At 59.2% G+C, this 24,435-nt stretch overlaps 2 protein-coding genes across 3 annotated transcripts; both read right to left on the bottom strand.

Annotated features, from left to right (window-relative positions):
- Window positions 1–6,875: 6,875 nt before the first annotated feature.
- On the bottom strand, window positions 6,876–10,126 carry LOC120762063 (regulator of cell cycle RGCC-like). Its single transcript, XM_040084075.1, has 5 exons — window positions 10,056–10,126; window positions 9,333–9,488; window positions 8,762–8,842; window positions 8,395–8,457; window positions 6,876–7,402 (listed from the first exon to the last, which is right to left on the bottom strand). The coding sequence occupies exons 2-5, from the start codon at window positions 9,484–9,486 to the stop codon at window positions 7,395–7,397; spliced, it is 306 nt and encodes a 101-aa protein (XP_039940009.1). The 5' UTR covers window positions 9,487–9,488; window positions 10,056–10,126; the 3' UTR covers window positions 6,876–7,394.
- A 434-nt stretch (window positions 10,127–10,560) lies between these two features.
- Window positions 10,561–24,297, bottom strand: ARHGAP36 (Rho GTPase activating protein 36). 2 transcript variants are annotated; one of them, XR_005703810.2, is made up of 12 exons: window positions 24,191–24,297; window positions 21,840–22,008; window positions 18,708–18,770; window positions 17,474–17,721; window positions 16,756–16,951; window positions 16,108–16,163; window positions 15,802–15,952; window positions 15,172–15,320; window positions 14,651–14,821; window positions 14,105–14,202; window positions 12,744–13,213; window positions 10,561–10,966 (listed from the first exon to the last, which is right to left on the bottom strand). XR_005703810.2 is itself a non-coding variant. In XM_040084087.2 (11 exons), exons 2-11 carry the CDS (start codon window positions 21,952–21,954, stop codon window positions 13,075–13,077), a joined length of 1,386 nt encoding a protein of 461 aa, XP_039940021.1. In that variant the 5' UTR covers window positions 21,955–22,008; window positions 24,191–24,297; the 3' UTR covers window positions 10,561–13,074. The 2 variants fall into 2 exon arrangements, 1 of the variants encoding a protein (XP_039940021.1); XM_040084087.2 differs by having other exon boundaries at window positions 10,561–13,213.
- Between the last annotated feature and the right edge of the window lie 138 nt (window positions 24,298–24,435).

The raw sequence follows: 24,435 nt of genomic DNA, 5'->3' as shown, positions 1-24,435 counted from the left end.
CCAGCCTGCCAGGAAGGCACTTTGTTGAGGGAAACAGGAAGCCCTGAAATAGCAGAAGCTGGAAACACGTGGCCAGGGGGAGCTGGGAGCATCCAGTTTCCCCCCAGCTCCCTGCACAGGCCCTTGGCATCATTCCAGGATGAGCCCACTGTCCTCTGCCTCTACTGGTGTGGCAGATCCTCATCTCCCACCCATCTGATCGCAGCAGAGCTCAGCCCAAAGCTCCAGGAGCCATCCCTGAGTCTTCTGGGCCACCCTGGATCCAGCACCCCACCTGGAGAGGGCACCCAGGGGAGAGCTGCTGCTTTCCTTGCTGCTCCCCCGCTTCCCAGGCTGGGACAAACCAGGGCAATCCTCAGGGAGGAAAGAATCAGCTCCTGGTCCAGCCCCTACTGCAGCTGTCCGGCCAGAGCTGCTGTCCCAGAGGGATCAGAGGGACCCAGAGCTGCATCTCAGCTGAGCACCCCGAGGGCAAGCAGGGAGGAGGGAAGGAGGGATGCTCTGGACCATGCACAGCTGCAGGGATGAGCAGCAGGATGCTTCATCCCCCTGGTCTCTGCACAGAGGGGCTGTCAGCAATACTCACCCAGCACTGGTCATCCAGGGGCTGGCAGCTGGAATGCAGCTGGAGTGCAGCTGGAGCCAGCAGAGAGACAGGAAAAATGGCTTCAAACAGACAGAGGGCAAGGGCAGACAGGATATTGGCAAGAAATTCTTCCTTGTAAGGGTGTTGAGGCCCTGGCACAGGGTGCCCAGAGAAGCTGTGGCTGCCCCTGGATCCCTGGCAGTGTCCGAGGCCAGGTGGGACATTGGGGCTTGGAGCAGCCTGGGATAGGGGAAGGTGCTCCTGCCCATGGGCAGGGGGTGGCACTGGACCTCTAAGGTCCCTCCCAACCCAAACTAGTCTTGGATTCTCTGAACATATCCTAAAAAAAGTAAACATCATATCCAAATGGGAAAAGAGCTGAGCTTTACAACCTAAACATTCCCCACAGCGGCTGGACAGGCAGGACATGGAGACTTGTGGGACACAGTGAGGAAGGAGCATGGCTGAGCACTGTGCTCCCAAAACACAAAGAATTGTGTGGGAACAAGCAGGTATTCCAGGTCCAAAGACAGCTGCTGGAGCAAGCTGCTGGCCTCTGGGCACAGAAATCAGAGGAGGGATTTGCAGGCTCAGCCCCTGCCTGAATGGAGGCTTGGAGCCAGGGAATGGTGATGCAGGGCTGGATTCTCCTGGTATTGGATTAAGCAGTTCAGTTCTGAGGTTAATGCCACTAAGCTGGCTGGGAGCCCAGCCCAGTTCATCCACCATCCACTGTTCCCTGAGCTCGCCCTGACCCGGCTCGGGCTCTGTAATGTCAGACCAAGGGTTTTGTCTGGGATGGGGATGGAGCTCGTGCCGTTAGAGCTCCTGATGGAGTGGAGAGTGGCCGGAGGAAGCTCAGGGACAGGATGACATTTCCTTGCTCCATCCCATGCCCCAGCTGAGCAAAGCTCCACCGGCACGTGCGGCTCATCCCTGCCCGCTCCCGGGGGACAAGGCAGCCGGGCCCGGCCAGGGGAGCACAACAATCCCGGGAAGTGAGCGGGGAGGGGGGGACATGAGGGGACAGGATGCCCTGCTGGCCACCGGCACCGGCATTGTCTCTGGATACCTGCGGGATGAAGTCAGAGGCTGAGCAGGGAACAGCGGCCGTTGGAAGAAACCCCAAATACTGGTCACAGGCGCCAGTCACGCTCTGAACCTCAGCGGGGCCCGGGGGGAGGCTGTCTCCTTCCATCCATGGGGGCTGGGGTCCCTGGGAGGGGTAACTCCCATCCCCTGGGCAGCTGGAGGTCACACGGAGCTCCCCAGGGACATCAGGAGTCAGTGAGGTCCCAGCAGTGCTGAGGATCCCCCCAGCCCTGGGGTGCAGCAGGAACCCGTGGAAAACCCAAAAGGGCCCAAATTGTCCCTTTCCTGTAAATGTGGGAAAATCCCTCCATGCTCCAAAGGCTGGAGCCCCTCTGCTCTGGAGCCAGGCTGGGAGAGCTGAGACTCCTCACATGGAGAAGAGGAGGTTCCAGGGAGAACTTGGAGCCCCTTCCAGAGCCTAAAGAGGCTCCAGGAGAGCTGGAGAGGGACTTGAGACAAGAACAAGGAGGGAGAGGACAGTAGGGAATGGCTTCCCATTGCCAGAGGGCAGGGCTGGGTGGGAGATTGGGAATCAGGAATTGTTCCCTGTGAGCGTGGGCAGCCCTGGCACAGGGTGCCCAGAGCAGCTGTGGCTGCCCCTGGATCCCTGGCAGTGCCCAAGGCCAGGTTGGACACTGGGGCTTGGAGCAGCCTGGGACAGTGGGAGGTGTCCCTGCCACGGCAGGGGCTGGAGCAAGATGAGCTTTAAGGTCCCTTTTAACCCAAACCATTCTGGGATTCCACAAAAATATGCGAGGGGGCTTTACAGGACAGGAAGGCTGTGACATCCCTGGGGTTAGGCTGTCTCCCAAAATAGTCACAGCCTCTTCCACCATCACAGCCAGACTGTCTGGGCAGCCGGGGACTTCCCCTCCCCTGAGAGCTGAGGTTCCTCTCCAAATTGCAGAGTGGCAACAACTTCTTTTAGGGGAAGTCTGGTGACTCTTCCTGGCCCCTCAGTGGCTGAGGAGATCCTTCCAGGTGGGAGCAACTTCACTGAGGAACGTTACACCTGGGTGAGGAGCTCCTCCAGCTCCATCAGCCCCCTGGCATGAGCATGGTGGTCCTGCCTTGAGGGATGCATCCCTCCATCCCTTTTTCCTGAGGACATGAGAGGGGGGAAAACCGGGGAGACACAGGCAACATCTGCAAAGGGGTGATCCCTAGAGCGGTGCCCTCCATGCAGCACAGGAAGGAGGTGACTGGCTGCCAGCCAGGGCCACCTCCATGAGAGCTGCCACCTCCGTGTCCCAACACAGCCCCAGGAAGGCAGGAGATCTGCTCCAAGCAAGAGCTGCATCCCCCAGCCTGGAAAAGGGGCTCGCTCGCTGGGGAGCGTGGAAGAAAGCACGTTGGACCCAGCACCTGCTCCACCAGCAGGAGCTGGGCTTGTGGAGCTCGGTTTGAGGAGCTGGGTTTGCAGGAACTGGGTTTGCAGGAACTGGGTTTGAAAATCTGGGTTTGAGGAGCTAGGTTTGAGGAGCTGGATTTGTAGGAGCTGGGTTTGCAGGAGGTGGGTTTGAGGAGCTGGGGTTGAGGAGCTGGGTTTGCAGGAGCTGGGTTTGAGGAGCTGGGTTTGCAGGAACTGGGTTTGAGAAGCTGGGTTTGAGGAGCTGGGTTTGAGGAGCTGGATTTGTAGGAGCTGGGTTTGAGGAGCTGGGTTTGAGGAGCCGGGTTTGCAGGAGGTGGGTTTGCAGGAGCTGGATTTGTAGGAGCTGGGTTTGCAGGAGCTGGATTTGCAGGAGCTGGATTTGCAGGAGCTGGATTTGTAGGAGCTGGGTTTGAGGAGCTGGGGTTGAGGAGCTGGGGTTGAGGAGCTGGGGTTGAGGAGCTGGGGTTGAGGAGCTGGGGTTGCAGGAGCTGGGGTTGCAGGAGCTGGGTTTGAGAAGCTGGGTTTGAGAAGCTGGGGTTGAGGAGCTGGGGTTGAGGAGCTGGATTTCAGGAGCTGGGTTTGCAGGAGCTGGGGTTGAGGAGCTGGGGTTGAGGAGCTGGATTTCAGGAGCTGGGTTTGCAGGAGCTGGGGTTGAGGAGCTGGGGTTGCAGGAGCTGGGGTTGAGGAGCTGGGGTTGAGGAGCTGGGGTTGCAGGAGCTGGATTTGTAGGAGCTGGGTTTGCAGGAGCTGGGTTTGAGGAGCTGGGTTTGTGGGAGCTGGGTTTGTGGGAGCAGCTGCAGGCTTGTGCAGCCACCTCACTTGGATTCCCCACTTCCTGCTGCTTCAGAGAAAACACTCGGGGGCCCTTGGGGACTGCAGCAGGGAGCGGTGACAGCCTCACTGGGGGCCCCGTGCAGCACCAGAGCCCTGCTCCAGCCTGGCCAGGGCTGGGTTGGATGCTTTTCCTGCCGTGGGAAGCAGGGCCCTGGAGAGGAACTGCCTGTATTGCAGGACGTGCGTGTTCACGCTGATTGATTCTGCAGCACCTCCAGGGCGCGTGCAGGACCGCAGATCCTGCAACCCATGGACCCACCAACTCACAGACACCCCACACACAGACCCTCTGACACACAGACACCTACACACAGACCCTCTGACACACAGACACCCCACACACAGACCCTCTGACACACAGACACCCCACACACAGACCCTCTGACACACGGACACACCACACACAGACCCTCTGACACACTGACACCCCACACACAGACCCTCTGACACACGGACACACACACACAGACCCTCTGACACACGGACGCCTACACACACAGACCCTCTGACACACAGACACCCCCACATACAGACCCTCTGACACACAGACCCTCTGACACACAGACCCTCTGACACACAGACACCCCCACACACAGACCCTCTGACACACAGACACCCCCACATACAGACCCTCTGACACACAGACCCTCTGACACACAGACCCTCTGACACACAGACACCCCCACACACAGACCCTCTGACACACAGACACCCCCACACACAGACCCTCTGACACACGGACACACACACACACAGACCCTCTGACACACAGACACCCCCACACACAGACCCTCTGACACACGGACACACACACACACAGACCCTCTGACACACAGACACCTACACACACAGACACTCTGACACACAGACACACACACACACAGACCCTCTGACACACAGACACCCCCACACACAGACCCTCTGACACACAGACACCCCACACACAGACCCTCTGACACACGGAGCCCCCACCCCCTCCGTCTGATATCCCCGTGAGTGTGGGAGCAAGGTCAGGGCTCCTCCTCGGCTGCACAACAGCCCTTGGACAGCTCTCTGTCCCTCCATGGTTCAGTGGATGTCATAACCTCCATCTCAGTGCCGCTCTGGTATGTCCCCAAGCTCTTGCTGGGGTTCCCAAGAAAAAAAAAAATCCACCCCCTGTCCTTGCAGAAGAGCCCCTGTGCCCAAAGGGAGCTGCTTCAGCAAGAAGTCACAGAATCATGGGATTTTTAAGTAGGAGAAGCCCTCCACGACCACCAAGTTCAACTGTTCTCTCAGCACAGCCAAAGCCACCATAAATCCATGTCCCCAAATGCCACATCCACATGGGTTTTTTTTTTAGTATTTACAGTGTGGGGGTTCCACCAGTGCCCTGGGAAGCCCCCCCAGAGGTTTAGGATGATCTGTTGGCAGCGCAGGCTGGGCAGGACAGGGCTGGCATTAGGACCCCCGTCACCCTACACACAGACCTGGCACCGTGGAGTGCCCAGTGACACCCTCAGCCCCAAGCCAAGCGGATGCTGAGCTCTGTGTCCCTGCAGGAGAGGCTTCTGTGCTAACGGGGCAGGGGCAGCTCCCATCCACCCGCCCCGATCCCGAGGGGCTGGAGGAGCCCGGGGTGACACCCCAACCTGCTCCTGGCAACCCCCACAACAAACAAACCCCGGGAGCGCCACCAGAGGCGTGCTGTGGCTGCGGGGGTTATCAGCCTCAGCAGATTTGGGGCCGGAAAATATTTATTTCTGTGCCTTGGCAACATTTGCCGCTGGTGTGGGGGTGGAAGGGGGCGAACGGGACCTGGGGGACAGCGACAGCCTGAGCATCACTGTGACCAACCAGGACCATGCTGGCAGGGGTGGGTTTAAAGCCCCTTCCCACACAGGCTGAGGAGCTGGCGACGCCCGTGGGCAGAACGACACCGTGGGTGGAACAAACACCAGAGTCAGAGCAAGACAGTGAGGGCAAAACGCTGAGCGCAGTGACTCAGAGGGGAAAAACGTCCCGTGACACTGGAGGCTGCCGGTTGCTGCCATCAGCACAGTGGCGACAGCCCCCGCCCCACCCCGGCCCCGGGGATGAGGGCTGTGTGCCCCCACGGAGTGCCACGAGCAGACCCCTGAGTGTCACAGACGTCTCTGAGTGTCACCACCGTGGCACACACTCACCCCCATCTCCCGGCTGCCCCTCGGGGTCCGTTTGGGACAGACATCAGCGGTCACATCACACAGCACGGGGACAGCAAGAGCCCGGAGCATCCCCTTGTCAGCGCTGCCGCCCTCCTGCGGGACCGGCGCTGCCAGGCTGGGATCCTGGGTGCTCGGAGCCTCCCCAGCAGCACTGAGTCCTGGGGTCCTGGGGTGTCCAACATCCTCCTGCTCAGCACCCACGGACCAGGGGCGAGGGCACAAACTGAAAGTGCCCGTTTCCTGCTCACGCAAGCTGCAGCACAGCCACACGTGACACTGCTCCGCGTGGAGATCACAGGGAGAGAGGGGGACGAGCAGAGCCACAGCTTCCTCTTCTGCCATCCCCGTGCTCCCAGGGGCACCTCCCGCGGATGGGAAACTCCCGGGGGAAAAACAGGAGGGGAATCCCAGGGGAGCCCTCATCCCATCCACGGCCAAACCTCACTCAAAGCTCAGCTCGGCAGAGGGCTGCAAACCCACAGCCCTGGGCCTTGCTCTTGGGCTGCTGACAGGGGCAGTATCCAGGGGAAGCGGCAGCAGAGCCCCAGAGCAGGGCCATCCATCCCAGCAGGATAACAGGCTCCATCTCCCTGAGAGCTGGAGAAAGGGATGGACTCTGCACCCTCTCCCACCCCACACTGTCCAAGCACCAAGGGAAGGGAAGACGAGGGATTCCTGGTGTTCCTCTGTAGCCACGCATGTGCTGCTGGACTTGCTTCCCTGAGGTGTCCCCCTTTTCCAAAGCCAGCCCCAGGCATCCCTGCTCCCACCCCGACAATGCGAAAAAGATGGACAGAGCCAGGCAGAGGTTTAAAATCCTGTTCACAGAGCCACGTCCCCTCTGTACAGCACACAACATCTTTTTTTACAGTATTTACAGCAGCAGCTGGGGCAGAGGCACTTGGAGGGCAGGGAGGGGCCCGATTTGGGGCTCCCCACGCAGAGCAAAGGTCACCAGTGAAAGACGCCGCCAAGGAACGGGGCTTCCCGGCCTGGGGGGGACACTGAGGTCACGCTGATGTCCTGCAAGCTGATCTTCCCCAAAATCACCCTGGGGGTTTCAACAGCGGCCCAGCTCCCCCCCAAAGCCCTTGGTCCCCGGAGCTGCCAGACCCCACGTAGGGCAGGGCCCGGTGCCCGCGCAGGGCCGTCCTCTCCTGGCGCCTGCCACCATCATCCCGCGGCCGGATCCGTCCCCGCTGCCCGTCCCCGTCCCCCGTGCGGCCCCGGAGCCGGCCCCACCCCCGGCAGAGGTGCAGAAGCAGAGGCAGCATCAGAGAGACTCAGGGCTGGGGCTCCTCCTCTCCAGACTCCACACCACAGCTCACATCTCTGCAGGATGACACAGAGGATGGTGACAGTCTGCAGGGTTAGAGCCGAGATCTGGGGCGGGGGGTGAGCTCTGGTCCCCTCCCAGGACAGCTGGGGCCTGCAAAGGAACACTTCCCACCGGCCACCTCATTTTGGACACCAGGGACGGGAACAGATAGCAGAACTGTGCCTTACACAGTCTGCATGGGGGGAAATGGTTCTTTAATGAGGTTCTCTCTGCCTCCAGCCCCTCATGCAGACCCCTGTGGGTCTCTGCCTCAGTTTCCCCAGCAAAGCAGCCATCGGGGAGCTGCCAAACTCTCCAGAGCTGCTGGGTACAGATGCCAGGGATGCCCCCCACAGCATCACTCCCTCTCACAGGGACACCCCCAGGAGGGAAACATCCAGAGGAGGAGAGCATGACCCACAGGCTGGGGTTGTCCTCCCTGCCACCACACTGACCCACTCTCCTCCCTCCTGATCAGGTAGGTTAGGATACACCACAATAAAATATCCTTTTTTTCCTCCTGCTCACCTTCCTCCCCAAGTAAAGAGCAGCCTCTGAGAAGCAGCTGGAGGGAGGCTGCAGGCAGAGGGCCACAGGTCCCTGTGCATCTTCCCAAAAACATCAACAGCTCTGCAGGCTGTGCTGTTGGGCTTCACCACCAGGACCAACCCAGCCTTCATGTCCCCAGTGCCCTCCCCCAGGCACCAGCACTGCACCTCATCTGAGGAAACTGAGGCAGCAGGGGGGAAGACACTTAAGGCATGGAATTTCTCTCCAAGCTGAAAGAGCTTGAAGAGGGAGGTGACATCCATGAGCCCCACCCCCCGATAAGAAAAGATGGAAGGGTTCCAGCACTGCAGCCAAAATCAGGCTCCAAGCCCCTTGCAGTGGGACCCCCAGGCAGAGGAGGAGCTGGCCAGGCTGTGCAGAGTCAGGGGCAGTGGAGCAGCCCCAGCTCAGGTGTCTCATCCCATGGGAAGAGCAGGGATCAAGGCTGGGCACGTACCCTCCAAGGCTTTATCCAGGTCTGCGATGAACTCCTCCAGCTCCTGAGTGTCTCCAAGCTTTGCTAGCGGGGAAAAACACAGTCAGGTCTTCCCACTCCCCCTCTCACCAGGGAGAGGAAAGACTCCAACACCTTGTTCCTAACACAGCTGTTAACTCCAACTGCGTCTGTCCCAGCCAGTCCAGCCTCCCCTGGGAAATCCCAATCCATCTTCTGCCTCTTCCAGGCAGAGCCAGGACACCAGGGCTCATTTCCACCCTGTAGGGCTCCATTGGAGCCCCCCATCCAGGGCTAGCTGTCATTGCCAAGCCCAGCTGAGCACAGAGAAGGAAGCCCTGCAAACCCCTCTGGGTGGGGCCAGGCTCACCTTTGGTGGGATAGGTGTCAGCTGGGGTGTTGAGGTGCTCCTCACTGGAGTTGAGGCTGCTTCCTGGGGATGTGCTGGCACCTGCGGACACTGAGCATCAGTCCCTGGCCCTGGGCACGGGCACCTGATGAACACTTTGCAGGAGCACAGCCCGATTGTGCCCATGGCACAGGATGCCACACTCCTGGAGACCCCATCTGCTCCTCCCCTGCTTCTAGGAATGCTTGGAAAAATGGAACTGAGTTGTTTTTGGTTTTTTTTTTCCTCAGGTTAAAGAGCACCAGAGGTTGTCTGGGCACAGTTCCAAAGACAGGGTTATTACGGGGAACTGGGTTATCCCCAGCCTCTCATGGTCCTGCAGCAGCCAGCCTGGCATAAGGAGCCCTGGCAGATGTTGGCAGGTCCTAGGCCAGTATCCAGTGGTCATCCCCCGGTATTGCTCATCCAGCCCACCAGGGATGAGTCAGGCAGCATCAGCAGGAAGATGTTTCCCATGGAGGAACCACAGAGCTCCCACCCTGACAGACACCATCCTCCCCCAGGGGCGCTCATCCCCCAGCCCCAGACTCACTCTCCAGCTCATCGATGCCACTGTCGTACACACTCTGTCCCACTTTCCTCTTCAGCTCCTCCAGGTGCTGCTGGTACTGACTCGCAGGGCCCCGATCAAAGTCCTCCATGACCTCGTCGAACTCCCTCAGCAGCTCACTGAGCTCCTCAGCCATCGCTGGGGGCAACATGGGAGTGTTGGGGTACCCACCTGGCAGGCAGGGCCAGCAAGAGCCCCTTGGGAGCAGCCGGGCTGGGGATGGGCAGGGCTCCAGGTCCCGCGTCTGCAGGCAGCGGCCAGCACTGGTGCCACCACACGCAGCCCCTGGGACAACCCAGCCTTCCCTCCAGCTCATCCCAGTAAGAGCTGGTCCTACGCAGGCTTGGCAGAATCCCACAAGGGTTTGAGCAGGAAGGAACCCAAAAACTCATCCAGTGCCACCCCTGCTACGGGCAGTGACACCTTCCACTGTCCCGGGCTGCTCCAAGCCCCTGTGTCCAACCTGGCCTCGGACACGTCCATGGGTCCAGCCCCAGCTGCTCCGGCCAGCCTGGCGGCGCATGGAGCGGGTGAAGGAGCGCACGATCCCCGGCCGGGACGCTCCGGGAGCCCCCGGCTCCATCCCACTCCCGGGGGTTGCCCGGAGGTTGCGGCGGGACACGGGAGCGGGGCCGCTGTGGGAGGGGAGTTCCGAGGAGGGGGAATCCCCTGGTTCGGTTCGGTTCGGTTCGGTTCGGCACTCACCGGCTGCTCGGCTCCCTGCGCTCCGGTCCCGGCACAGCGCTCCCGCTCCGCTCCCGCCGGTTTTGGCCCCGCACCGGGGCTGGGCGGGGTCTCCGGGAGGCTCCGCCCGCCAACCGGCCGCGTTGGAGCCGGGGCAGACCCGGGGCAGACCCGGGGAAGATCCCGGGCAGTCCCAGGGCAATCCCGGAGCTGTCCCGGAGCTGTCCCGGAGCAGTCCCGGAGCAGACCCGGGGAAGATCCCGGGCAGTCCCAGGGCAATCCCGGAGCTGTCCCGGAGCAGTCCCAGGGCAATCCCGGAGCTGTCCCGGAGCAGACCCGGAGCAGACCCGGGGAAGACCCCGGGCAGTCCCAGGGCAGTCCCGGAGCAGTCCCGGAGCAGTCCCGGGGCAGTCCCGGAGCAGTCCCGAGGCAGAGCCAGGGCAGTCCCAGGGCAGTCCCCGAGCTGTCCCGGAGCAGTCCCGAGGCAGTCCCGGGGCAGACCCGGAGTCGCCCCCCAAACACCGCTCCCCCCGCTCCCACTCCTGCAAACCCCGGACAGCAGGTGGAACACGGGGGTCGGGCTCAGCTCCCGCAGAACCTGGCCTCAAGCTGTGCCAGGAGAGGGTCAGGTTGGATTTTTGGAAAAATTCCTCCATGTACAGGGAAAATTCCTTCACTGTCCAGCCGTGGCACAGCTGACCGGGGCGGTGATGGAGTGCCCGTCCCTGGAGAGATGGAAAGGCTGTGTGGGTGTGGCACGTAAGGACATGGGTCAGTGGTGGCATCCCTCGGCACTGCTGGGCAGTGGTTTGGCTCCGTGGTCTTGGAGGGCTTTTCCAACCTCAACGGCTCCACAATTCTCTCCCACAGGTTTCCCAGAGGGCTGTCAAGCCCAGAGCTCTGTGTCCAGGCCCTGGATCCTGGTCAGCAGCCTGAGGGAGACACGGGAGTTTAAAGAAGGAGGAACTCGGGCTCTGCTCTCTTTGCTGTTAACTCTAGGCTCACCCATGGATCCGAGCAGCCGGTCCCACTCCTGCAGATACTCCCTCTGCACCCAGAACCAAGCCCTAGGCCTGGCTTTGCCCCTGAATCCCCACTGGTGGTGAGGAGCTCAAGGGGGGTTGGAGAGGCTTGAGCTAAAAACCAGCCAGAACCACCCCAACAGCAGCAACTGCCCCCAAAACCAGCAACCGCTCCCTGAACAGCAGTGATCCCCCCAAACAGCAACCATCCCCGAAACAGTGACCAGCTCCTGAGAGCCGAGGTAGGCTCCCCCAAACATCCGCCACTCCCCAACAGCCACCGCTGCCCAAAAGCCACCACCCCTCCCTAAAGCAGACACCCCCAACAGCAACAACCCCTCCCGTGCCAGCACTGGGGATCAGCAAAGATCAAGACAGAACCTCCCTGATTTGTTTCTGAAGTGACCCCCAAGGCTTGCAGGGGCCAAGAGCCCACGAGAACAGAACCTGGAGCGTGACAGAAGCCAGCCAGGCTCTCCAGAGCGGGGCCAGAGCAACGCCAAGGCTCCATGAATGAACTCTGCAGCGGTCTGGGGAGGGGATTTATTTCATGAGGCTGGAACAGAGCGGGTCCGAACCAGCCCCGTGTGCTCCAGCAGCGCCAGGGCTGCTCCCGTGGGACGCAGAGTCTCGCAGCCAGAGGAGGCCGTGGCCAGGCCGGTTCCAGGCTGCCCTCAAGCGGAGTTTCCAGCAATATCCCATCAACACTGCCAGGGATAAACACCCTACGGTGATTTTTACGGTTCTGTAGTAGCCAGAGAAAGCTGGAGCTTCCCAGTGAGCTCCTCATTGTCCCCCTTGCCTCCGGTGTGGTGCTGGGAAAGTGAGATCCTACAGGAGTTCTCCTGCAAAGAGCTGCCCTCTATGTCAGCATCCCTGTCACGTCCTAGAATCATGGAATCACAGAAAGGTTTGGGTGGGCAGGCACCTTTATGCTCATCCTGTTCCACCACCTGCCAGGGGCTATCCCAGGCTGCTCCAAGCCCCGTCCAGCCTGGCCTTGGACACTTCCAGGGATCCAAGAGCAGCCACAGCTTCTCTGGACAATCTGTACCAGTGTTTTACCACCCTGGGAAGGAATTTGAAAGGCTGGGCGCTGCTCTTGCAGCAGGTATAACCCCACCCAGAGCGGTGGCTGGACACAGCGTTGGTTTCACAGCTGACACTCGGGTGTTCTGGTGGCCTCTGGAACCTCCCACAGCCTCATGGTGTCCCAAATTTATCTGCAGGTCCAGAATCAACAGCTCTGCTGCTCTCTGGAGCTTATCAGCTCCCAGGGAGTCCCAGCAGCTATCTCACAGCACAGGCACCTCTGGGAAATGCTTCCCCACCCATCCCGACTGTACTGATCCGCAGGGAAGGGACCTTTGCAAAATAAGAGCCCAGGCCTGAGCAGGGCACCTGAGAAGGTCTGGGTGCCTTCAGAGCAGGACTGGGTGCAGGCTGTGGTGGAATGTGGAATATTGTTTGCAGAAGTGCTGTTTTATCCCCAGAGGTGCCCAGCTGTGGCTGCCCTATTCAAGGCTGGAAGGCCAGGCTGGATGGGGCTGGGTGCAATGGAAGGTGTCCCTGCCTGTGCCAGAGCCTCGCTGCCCTCACGGGGAAGAACTTCTCTGAAAATCCCATTAAACCATGCCCTCTGGCAGGGGGAAGCCCTTCCCCTTGTCCTGTCCCTCCAGGCCCTTACAGAAGTATTTGGATGCATGGATAAGGTCTCTCTGAGCTGTCTCTTCCTCAGGCTGAGCAGCCCCAGGTCCCTCAGGCTGTGCTCCCAGGAGGGATGCTCCATTCCATGAAATCCCTTCCCCGGGGTCCCCGAGGTGAGAGGCAGGTGGCAGGGGAGGGCTGTGCTGAGGACATGGCAGCGGCTGGACCTGCAGGGAGGTGCCAGCCTGGCAGGTGACCCCCGAGTACAGCTCTGCCCCCAGGGCACAGGGACTGTCCCCAAGGTGAGGCAGGGGCTGGGCTTTTTTGGGAAGAGCCGCCTGGTTTTGTCCAGAAGGCCTGGCCAGGGCTCGCTAGATGCCAACATCCAGGTTCAGGAAGGAGACGTTGCTGTACAGCTCTGAGGACACAGAGCCTCGCTCCAGGCTGCGTGTCCAGCCGGGCAGTGCGGGCGGAGCGTGGTCCTCCCCGGGATCTTCACGCTCTGGGCTCCTAAGGAAGCAAAAAAAGAGAGAGATACTGTTTGCAAATGCTTCTGTTGCCTACTGCACTCCCAAAAGGGCTCAAACAGTGATCCCAAAGATCCTAAAACCTGCCCTCTCCAGATAGTCCCAAAATGAATGTGAAGACAGACAAGAAACTGCAGCATAGATCACAGAATCCTAGGTTTGGGTTGGAAGGGGCTTTGAAGACCATCTAGTCCATGGGCAGGGACACCTTCCAAATCCCCTCCAAACTGGTATGGAAGCGGCCTGTGGTCCAAGAAAACCCTTCCCCCAGGACAATTCATGTTTACTGAAGAGTCGCCAGCGCTACTGAGGACTCTCGAGCGTTCTCTGCTTCCCGGGATCCTCTGTTTCCAATCATTCCCTGCTTCCAACACTGCAAAGCAAACTCCCTCCTGCATTATGTGCCATGGTGGACCCAGCTCGTGGGACACTCGGTCCTTTTAGCCACCATCTTTAACCTCAGGGAAGGGCATGAGCTCCAGTTCTGAGCCTCAGTGGGACCGACACCCGAACTGTGACGCACGGACAGCGCCGGCGGCCCCACACAGACACACGGGGCAGGCAAAGACTGCGAGGGAACGTGGCCACCGAGGATGAAGGGGGTTTGGAGAAGGCTGGTGGTGGAGCAGGAATCAGCTCAGTGTGACACTGAGAGGCAGCAGCAGGGGAGGAGCTGGACAGGAGAAGTGCGGAGAGAGCTGACACGGGCTGAGGAGCAAACGGGGAGCTCCGAGGGACGGGAAGGATGGAGGGTGAAGGGCTTTTGCTGGGCAGCTCGTGACCAGAGTGGTGTAGGAAGAAGCAGCCTGGATGAAGGCGAGCTGGGCGTGCTGTCACTCGTCTCTGCGCCCCGAGGAGCCCCGTGGGCACTTACGGCGCATCAGGGAACTTCCTGCGCAGCAGGTACTCGATGACATCGGGGTGTGTCTGGAACAGCCTCCTCAGGACGTCACACTGCATTTCTGGAGACACCTGGGGGGGCACAGCGCGTCGCTGGCGGGGCCCTGCTCGGCAGGAGGCTGAGCAGAGGCAGCCGAGGGCCCTGCAAGGAGCCCAGGAGGTGCTCACAGCCCCAGTGTTGGTGGAACACCCCCCACACCTCCCAGGGTCTGCAGGATCTCAGCCCCTGCTTTCCCCCCACTGTCCACAATCCCTTGGCTCCCCGCAGGTTCCAAAAATTGCTATAAGGCTTTTTGGAGACCTGAAATGGCACGTTCCAATAGACCTGAGGGGACTCTTATTGCTGTCTGCAAGTGCTCTGAGGGAGGGTAGAGAGAGGATGGAGCCAGAGCCCTCCCAGAGGATGGGCACAAACAGAGGTGTGCATCTCTGACTGGAACAAAATCCTTCCCCTGCTGCTCTTGGAGGAGTTCAGAGGGAAGGAGGGTGCAGAGGAGCTGCCCTGAGGAGCCCCACATACCATGAACAGAGAGTGGTGGTGCTCAATCAGCCTCTGGAGCACCAGAATTATGGCAGCACTGTCCTCAAAGTTCAGGGCACCGGCATCTTTCTCTCCAGGCTTCTCCTTCTGCAAGATGTTGGGCCCAAAGACTGTAGCTAGGTTTGACACTGTCATTTTATTCCCGGGGATCTACAAGGAAGCACAAAAGGAACCTGTGGACTGTGGATGTGGTGGCATGGGATATATCCCAGGATATCCTCACCCACCCTGGGGCAGGAACACAAGGGCGAGGCGAGGGCGAGATGTTGGTCTGGGTCCAGTTTGGTCCTCTCTGAGCTGGTGGCAGGGCCAGCACAGAGGGATTTGAAGTGCTGGAGCACAGTTTCATCCCATTCCCACCTGCCTCACCTTCCCACCTTTTCCAACCACAATGATCCCAGGGTGCCGTGAAGGATTTGTTTATTCCCAAAGCTCCGTTCAGTTCCACCCACAGCAGCCCCAGCACCTTTCCCTGAGCAGCTCCCCTGGAGCAGCCTCACCTCGTGGCCCTCAGCGTCCCAGGAGCTCTCAGCGTGCCGGGCCACCTCAGCCAGGAAGCGCAGGAGCCGGAGCAGGGTGTCACCGTGGCAGGGGGGCAGCAGGAACAGCAGCAGCTGCAGGGTGTCCAGCTGTGCCGGCCCCTCCATGGCTGCGGAGAGCAGCTGTCAGTGAAGGCCCCGGCCCCCCAGGCACTTCCAGCCCTCCTCCACGTGCTTGGGAATGAGCTCTGGGGGGAGCCAGGCCTCTGTCACACCCTTCATGCCACGGGATGGAGAACCCAGCGAGGGCTGTGTTGACGCTGGATATTGCACAGCCCCACAGCCAAAGACTGTCCTGGCTCAGAGGGATTTTTATAACCCAGTTCAAAAGAAATTGAACAAAACCCCCCCAGCGAACCCACAGATTACAGTAATGGCATGTGGCAGTGCCAGAGAGCACAACACCCATCCCATTGCTGTCCAGAGGCTTTGGAAAAGAAGGGTGGTGAGGAAGGATCCATTCCTGGCAGTGTCCGAAGTCAGGACAGGACTTGGAGCAACCTGACCAAGGGAGAAGTGCCCACGGGATTTAAGGAGCCGCCAACACCAATCCTCCCGTGGCTGTTCAGGCTCTGCTCCCCAGGTACTCACTGGCCGTGCTGAGGAAGGCTCCGTAGAGCTCTCTGGGAATCAGGGGATCGGGCATATCCCGGAGGAACTCTTTGAGCAGGGCAGCCACGTCGTGAACACTTTGATGCTCGTCCAAGAAAACATCCAGCCCTCGATCAAACTCTTCCCTCAGCTTGGAGGTGGAAGAAAATGGAAGGATGAAAAAATCAGTCAGTTCCAGTCTCTTTCAGACCTCCCCACACCGATGTCAGCTCTATCCATCCCCATCCATGAGCCTCTGCCCCTGACAAGGCACAGCCAGAGGGTGCAGTGAATGCCCCCCTTTACCTGCTGGACTCTTTTCTTGGAGCTCCCGACGCGGAAGATGCCGACAGTTTGGAGCCCTGGGGGACAGAGAGGTTAGTGCTGTGCGTTCCCACGGCTCCCTGCCACCCCAGCTGCTCCTGGGAGCACCTCAGCACCCTGGGAGGGCTGCTCCTGCAGGGCTTTCCCTTCTCCAGGCAGTGGGGGAAAGGAAAGGCTGTGGGGCCATGAGATTTCTTTGGGTTATCTGTGGGAAGGGAGGAGATCCCATCCCTACAGTCACTGTGAGGGAGAGCTGGATGTGCAGCAGGAGTTGAGGTACCAGGAGACGGTCACTGAGACACACACAGTGACATTCCCTTCTCAGTGACATTCCCTTCTCAGTGACATTCCCCTCTCAGTGACATTCCCTTCTCAGTGACATTCCCTTCTCAGTGACATTCCCCTCTGGTGCTGCATCCAACCCAGAGGGCTCTCCACAGGAGGCTTTTTGGGAGATGCCTTGCCCCAGGACTCACAGAATTCAGGTTGGGAAAGACCTCCAAGACCATTGAGTCCAACCTCTGGGTGGGTCCCACCATGCTCGTTAAACCCGGTGCCCCCTCCCACCTCGGGGCTAGCCAGGCCAGGATGTCCTGGTGAGCACACACAAGGAGTTTTTCCAGCCCTTACCGTGCGTCTCGAGGTGTGTGCAGCACCTGTCCACGATCCGTGGCACCTGCCAGGTGATGGGGTTCAGGCTCAGCGTCTTCTTCTTGCCCCGGCTCCTGCGAGGGTCCAGCTCGTGGGGGTGAGAGAGCTGCAGGGCCTCCAGCAGCTTGGAGGCATTGTCGCTCAGGTCCGTGATGGAATCCACGGACATGGCCCCCTGTGATGGAGCAGAGGGCATTTGCAGGGGGCAAGAATGACCCCACAGATCCATCACTACCGTGACCTCATGGGTTTCTGGGAAGGGCAGCATCCAGTCCCACCCATGCCACGGGCAGGGACACCTTCCACTATCCCAGATTGCTCCAAGACCCATCCAGCCTGGCCTTGGACGCTTCCAGGGATCCAGGGGCAGCCACAGCTTCTCTGGGCACCCTGTGCCAGGGCCTCCCCATCCTCATGGAGAAGAATTCCTTCCCAATACCCCATCTATCCCTGCCCTCTGGACCCTTAAATGCCCCCCTGATAACCTCAGCTCCGTAAGAACTCCTCTAGTGAAGATCCTCCCACTCGTCACAGTCCATCTCTGAGGGGACTGGGGACATCACCATCTCCCTGAGGACAGACCAGGGCTAGCCCAGGCTGGGACACAGCCAACTCAGTCAGGAAGAAAAGATGCTGGAAAATCCCATTTTTTGCTGAACTCCCACAGCCCTGTCAGAGCCCATTTTGGGGACCGTACCCTCCTCTGGCTCCAGGAGCTCTTGTCCAGGAGAGCTGGGGAAAGCGGCTCCTCCCCTTCGGGCGCTCGGATACAGCTGGTGCCCATTCCCAACCTCTTCTGCCTCTGAGCCCTGAAGCGTGTCACCGTGGCCTCCACCTCCAGGCACAGGCGGCGGCTCCTGCCCACGGCCTCCTGCAGCTGCCGGCAGGCGCGGTCGTTGGCAATGACCTGGGAGAGCGGGACCCCGAAGGTGTGGGGAGAGCAGTCTGGGGGAAACACGACAGGAGGGGACGGGCGTGGTGTTAAGGGAGCTGCACTGAAGGAACCCCACGTTTCCAGCCCCGGGGAGCACCTGGAGTGGGTGGTGCATTCCCAAGGATATCCCGAGGGGGGTTTTTCCAGCTCTTCCTGGATAGCAGGAAAGTTGTGGTCAAAGAGTTGGGAGTCAAAGAGCCAAGGGGGAGAGCACGGCATGGGAAATGGGGTGCTGGGGGGAGAGGAAGGAGGCACGGGGGACTGCTCTCCATCAGCGTGCTTGTTGGAGCCTGTCCCAGCTTTTCCTGGAGTTTCCTTCCTTCAACTGGCTGCAGCGCCATGAAGATGCTGAGGCATCTATGGAGCAACAATTTCATACATCACCCAAAGTTCCTTCGCAAATTCTAACCTCCAGTTTTCTACAGGGTTTGCCTCAGCTCTGTCTGCTCAAGAAAAGTCCTGCTATCAGTGGTATTTTTCACAAATAACTGCCCCTCTCCATCCCTCTGGCAAGGAGTGTTCTCCTCACCCCCAGCCTCTGCACTGCCCTGGGGTTTTACACCTGGAGCAGAGCCACAAATCCTTTTAGGAAAACACGAGGCATTAATTTCAGTCGTTTCCTTGAGTGGGCTTTGTGCTGGCGTGGGGAAGCTCATTCCCACCTGGCTCTGCTCTAGGATTCTGCGTGCCCTGCGGTTGTCACTGAGATCCTTCAAGGAATGATAAAATAGAAATGGAAGCAACAGGACTGGGGCAAAATGGGCAGACAGACGCATTGATAGGTGTTCACCTTGAAAATGCATTTCACATTTCACACACTCCACACACCTTTCTGTGCCTTCCAGGTTCGATCAGGCTCGTGCCGTTCCAAGAACAGCAGAACAACCTGGGATGAAGCATCCTGCTGGATTTGGGCGCTTCCCACCCACCCCACCAAGAGTCACCCATTCCCCCCGAGAGCAGGGACCAAAGCCCAGCTGAAAGGGAGGCTGCTCACCTTTCCTCTCCTTTGAGAAGCTCTCCAGCTTCTGCCGGATGGATTTAATGCCTTTGGAGCCGTCTAGGAGGAGAAGAGGAGAAGAGGAGAAGAGGAGAAGAGGAGAAGAGGAGAAGAGGAGAAGAGGAGAAGAGGAGAAGAGGAGAAGAGGAGAAGAGGAGAAGAGGAGAAGAGGAGAAGAGGAGAAGAGGAGAAGAGGAGAGAGGAGAAGAGGAGAAGAGGAGAAGAGGAGAAGAGGAGAAGAGGAGAAGAGGAGAAGGTTCAGCACCAGCGTCCTGCGGCTGGTTCAGCACAGGCTCCCTGTGCCTCTGCGGTCTCCAGCCAGGGGACACTGCAGTGACGGTGAGGGGATCCAGCAGACCCCTGGGACACCCAGTGGACATCAGCTGCCCAGGAACCCTGGAGATGGACGTCACTGCCTGGGGAACGTTCCCAGAGATGGGCGCCACCCTCCCTGGGTGAAGGGACCCCATGGCTCTACACGAGCAGTGAGGCCCAGAAAGGCTTTTGGAAATGTTTTACAGGGCACAGACATAAAAAGTTGTACAAAACTTCACAAATCCCATCCTGCCCCGGAGGACTCCTACCTCACACATCCAGCAGCAGTGGACTGAGAATTCACTCACTGCCTACCCTAAATCCTTCCAGGACACATCATCCTGTTCTGGCTCATACTCCTCTTTCCTGAGGAATTCTCCTCCTAGGAACAGCTTATATCTGCTTGTTTGGGTTATTTTGTAAAACTTAGAGGAAAGCTCTGACAGCTGGAATGAGGAACGTGAGTGTAGAAGCCAACATAAATTATCCAGCAGCACACTGACCAACCAGGAAGGAAATATTGGGGTTTGGGGGGTTTTTTTGGCACTGCACTGGTCCCTAGAGGAGCTGCTGCTGCAGGGTGTCACTGCAAGTGGGATCACAACAGTCCAAAATAAAACAAAACAGAAAAGGAATAAGGATGTTTGTGGTCAAAGTCCTCCAGGGACTGGTGCTGCAGCTCTGGAGAGACTGGGAGTTCTGGGCAGGAGAGGGGAGCTGTATTGGATTCTTGATGAAGCCATTTCATGGCATGAAATCTTTGGGGTGATAAGACGGGAAACCAAACTTGGGCGTCACCTCAAGCACTTGGTGCTCAGTGTGAGGCTGGGCACTGGGAGATGCTCCATCCCCAGGAGAGGAACCCAGAGTCCTGGGGCCTCCATCCTGCCCTGGCGTGCAGGGAGTGGAAGGGGGGCTGGGGACCCCCAAGCTCCCTCTGCACCCCCCCCCTCAGAGCTGGTGGCATCCCCTGCCCTGCTGGGATGCCAAAATACGGCCCGGGACAGAGGAGGTACATCAAGAGGGGAAGAGGTGAATTTGGGAAGGAGTCTGGGAACCCCAGCTCTCTGGGTTTGCTGATGGGGGACACAGGCAGCCCTGGGAGCCCTGACAGGCCCTCTGCACTCATTTCCTGTGGAGCTCCTAAATTCATCCGCTCTTCAATGTCCCAGTGCATGATCCTCTCTCCCATAAGCCCCTTTCTAGCACTGGGACTTGGTGCTGCACATGGATCCAAAGAGCAAATCATGTCCCACCCCAAGGGCACTCAGACAATCCCAGCGGAGACCTCGCCAAGTTGTCACATCTGGTTTGGGTTTGGGGGTTGGAGGGTCACGTTCTCACACTGCTGTGAACATGCAAACCCCTCCACAGGCTGATCAAGCCTTTGGGGCTCTGAGTAAAGCAGGAATGCGAAATAAAACGGACCAAAATGTGTCACAAATGTCTTTCCATTACCATCGTCATATGGGGGTGAGCAGCGTGGGTGGCTCAGCCTCAGATCCCCTTGGCAGGAGCCTCCCGTCCCATGCTGTCCCATGATATAACATGCTATCCCGTGCTGTCCTGTGCTGTCCCGTGCTGTCCCGTGCTGTCCCATGGTGTCCCATGGTGTCCCATAGTGTCCCATAGTGTCCCATCCTGTCCCATCCTGTCCATCCTGTCCCGTGCTGTCCCATCCTGTCCCATCCTGTCCCATGCTGTCCCGTGCTGTCCCATCCTGTCCCATCCTGTCCATCCTGTCCATCCTGTCCCATGCTGTCCCGTGCTGTCCCATCCTGTCCCATCCTGTCCATCCTGTCCCATGCTGTCCCATCCTGTCCATCCTGTCCCATCCTGTCCCGTGCTGTCCCATCCTGTCCCATCCTGTCCCATCCTGTCCATCCTGTCCCGTGCTGTCCCATGCTGTCCCATCCTGTCCCATCCTGTCCATCCTGTCCCATCCTGTCCCGTGCTGTCCCATGCTGTCCCATCCTGTCCCATCCTGTCCCATCCTGTCCCGTCCTGTCCCGTCCTGTCCTGTCCCATCCTGTCCCGTCCTGTCCCATCCTGTCCCATCCTGTCCCGTGCTGTCCCATCCTGTCCCGTCCTGTCCCGTCCTGTCCATCCTGTCCCGTCCTGTCCATCCTGTCCCATCCCGTCCCGTCCTGTCCATCCTGTCCCATCCTGTCCCGTCCTGTCCCATGCTGTCCCATCCTGTCCCGTCCTGTCCCATCCTGTCCCATCCTGTCCCGTGCTGTCCCATCCTGTCCCATCCTGTCCATCCTGTCCCGTGCTGTCCCATGCTGTCCATCCTGTCCCATCCTGTCCCATCCTGTCCATCCTGTCCCATCCTGTCCATCCTGTCCCATCCTGTCCCATGCTGTCCATCCTGTCCATCCTGTCCCATCCTGTCCATCCTGTCCCATCCTGTCCCATCCTGTCCATCCTGTCCCATCCTGTCCCATCCTGTCCATCCTGTCCCATCCTGTCCCGTCCTGTCCCATGCTGTCCATCCTGTCCATCCTGTCCTGTCCTGTCCCATCATGTCCCATCCTGTCCCATCCTGTCCCGTGCTGTCCCGTGCTGTCCCGTGCTGTCCCATGCTGTGCCATCCTGTCCCATGCTGTGCCATCCTGTCCCATCCTGTCCCATCCTGTCCCGTCCTGTCCCATCCTGTCCATCCTGTCCCGTCCTGTCCCATCCTGTCCCCTCCTGTCCCCTCCTGTCCCATCCTGTCCCATCCTGTCCATCCTGTCCCATCCTGTCCATCCTGTCCCATCCTGTCCCTTGCTGTCCCATCCTGTCCCTCCCCTCCCATCCTGTCCCCCGTACCTCTGTCCAGAGTGAGGTGCCCCCCTGGCAGCCTCTCCTGCAGCCGGAACAGTGCCAGCTCCTGCAGACTGGCCCTCTCCAGCTCAGACAGGCTCTGCAGGGCCGTGGGCTGCATCCCAGGGCTGGGCCTGGCACGGGGGCTGAGCCAAAGGTCCTCTGGAAAACACACCTGTGTGAAAGGAACACACGGCAGCGATACCTGCTTTAGGAGAGAAACTGCTGGAAGCACCCCAGGGAGTCTGCTGGAGACATTTGTCCCTCTGTCACCTCTCCAAAGAGCCAGTAGGGCTGCAGATGCCCCAGCCACATCACCTCACTTCAGCCTTTCAAGCAAAGTCCTTGGAGGCATCAGGAGCAGAGATTTAGATTTGATATTGGGAAGAAATTATTCCTCGTGAGGATGGGGAGGCCCTGGCACAGGGTGCCCAGAGAAATTGTGTTTGCTCCATCCCTGGAAGTGTCCATGGCCAGGATGGATGGGGCTTGGAGCAGCCCGGCCTGGTGGAAAATGTCCCTGCATGGAAGGAGATGAGCTTTAAGGTCCCTCCCAACCCAAGCAATTCCACAATTCTATGATTTATCTCTTTTAAATCATAAACAACTGCACACAACCAGAGGTGCCGAAGCCTTTTACCTTAGGCACGGGCTGGACCACGGCCCATGGACACACCCTGGACACCCCATCTCCTCTCCCAGAGCTTTGGGAAGCCCTCCCTGTTGTGTGCAGGCTCCGGGAGAGCCTGCACAGGGACCTGGTTCTTTACCCCACACGGACCTGGCTGCCTCCAGCCCGGTGCCACCTCCGCCTGGTGCCACCCGTGCCACCGCCCCAGCACCACCTGGAAGGGTCCAAAGAGCAGCAGCAGCCCCAGAGAGAAGATACCATTGAGGTCAGAGTACGGGCTCTGGAAAGAACCTCCCCGAAGAGGCTTAAGGCAAGAATGAAAAATAAATGCCTGAAAGTCTCAAGGGATGAGGGTGAGACCCCCAGGAACGGGACAGGCTCCTGTGTCGGTCTCTGCCACCCCCCTCCAGCCCCTGAATACTGGTTCCTTCTGGCCAGGTTTGACATTTCAGTTTCTAAAGGTGTTTAGAAAGTTACATAAATTAAAGAAGAAAACAAATATAAAAGAGTTGTTCGGTGCTCCCTGTAAGGGCACACTGAAAATGGATTCAGCTACATCATAGAATCCCACACTGGTTTGGGTTGGAAGAGACCTCAAAAACCATCTCATTCCACCTCTACCACAGGGATGTTCCACTGTCCCAGGCTGCTCCAAGAGCAGTCCAGCCTGGCCTTGGGCACTGCCAGGGATCCAGGGGCATCCACAGCTTCTCTGGGCAACTTTTGTCAGGGCCTCCCCAGCCTCCCAGCCAGGAATTCCTTCCCAATATCCCATCTATACCTGCCCTCTGCCACATTAAAGAGATGCAATGCAGAGATTTTTATAACTTCCATCCTACACCCCCTGGACAGCCTGGGGCAGGAAACTCCTTGGCTGTCACAGGTGAGAGCATCTCCACATGCCGAGGGCAGCTCCTGTGCCTCTGCACCGGGAGCTCCCAGCAGGGCTGGGGACAGACGGACGGATGGACGGACGGACAAACCCCCAGAGAGACACACTGCAGGGAGTTACCTTTGTGCAGGTAAAGCTCCACACTCCAGCACAGCCCACGGCCACAGCCCCAGCCTGAGGGGAGTCCTGGGGGATGCGGCTGCCTTCAGGCGTGGAGGAGGAGGAATGGCAGTTAGGAGAGGGAGCAGCAGAGGGAAGGCAGCAGGGCAAAGGCAGGAAGGAGAAGGCAGGAAGGAGAAGGCTGGACAAGTTGCTGCTTATCTGCCCAACCACAAGCACCACTCAAGGAGCCCTGTGACATGCCACCACCGCCGGCACTACCAAAGCTCATCCTCCAGGAGTTAACCCCAAATACTTGTCCTGCTTCTCATCCCGGGTGTGGATTTACGTCCCTGGGAACAACTGAGATGGAGACCAGCCCCTCCAAGCCAGAGGCACAGCAGCAGCGTGGGTGTCCCTGCAGGGGACAAGGATCCCTATGGATCCCGTGGGACAGGAGAGCTCGCTCAGCCTGTACTGGCACCAGGCTCCCCCCAAGGAAGGAAATGCTGGCCCACAGCAGGGGCAAAAGCAGAGCGCCACAAAAATCCTCCTTTGGAGGGAATGCCGGAGCAGGAGCCTCACTAACTCAAAACCAGGACTAGTGCTTATTTCAGGAAATCTCATGGGGAAAGCTCAGCCCAGCTGCCCCCTCCATTCCCAAGGAGCAGCGGCTGCTCCCCATTTCAGCTGCAGTTTCTCTCTTCCCAGCTGGAACAAAGGCCCCACATTTACCTCAGCCGTGTCCTCTGGCAACAGCACCAGTGCAGCTCCTGGAGATCCCGGCTCTTCCTTCGGGACGATGGTTTTCACAGCAGCGTCTCCTCCAAGGCTCCAGGGGCCCTTCCAGCCCACAGGCAGGAGGAGAAGCAGGGAAGTGATGGAAATGAGCTGCCACAGCCGAGGGGAGGAGAGAGGGGATGAGAATGTGAATTTTCTGCCAAAGAAATGAGAGCCAGAAACAGCGTGTGGAGAGAGGG

The sequence above is a fragment of the Hirundo rustica genome, chromosome 21 (assembly GCF_015227805.2).
Source record: "Hirundo rustica isolate bHirRus1 chromosome 21, bHirRus1.pri.v3, whole genome shotgun sequence".
Taxonomy (NCBI): Eukaryota; Metazoa; Chordata; class Aves; order Passeriformes; family Hirundinidae; genus Hirundo; species Hirundo rustica.
This window is presented reverse-complemented; position numbering and strand designations above follow the sequence as displayed.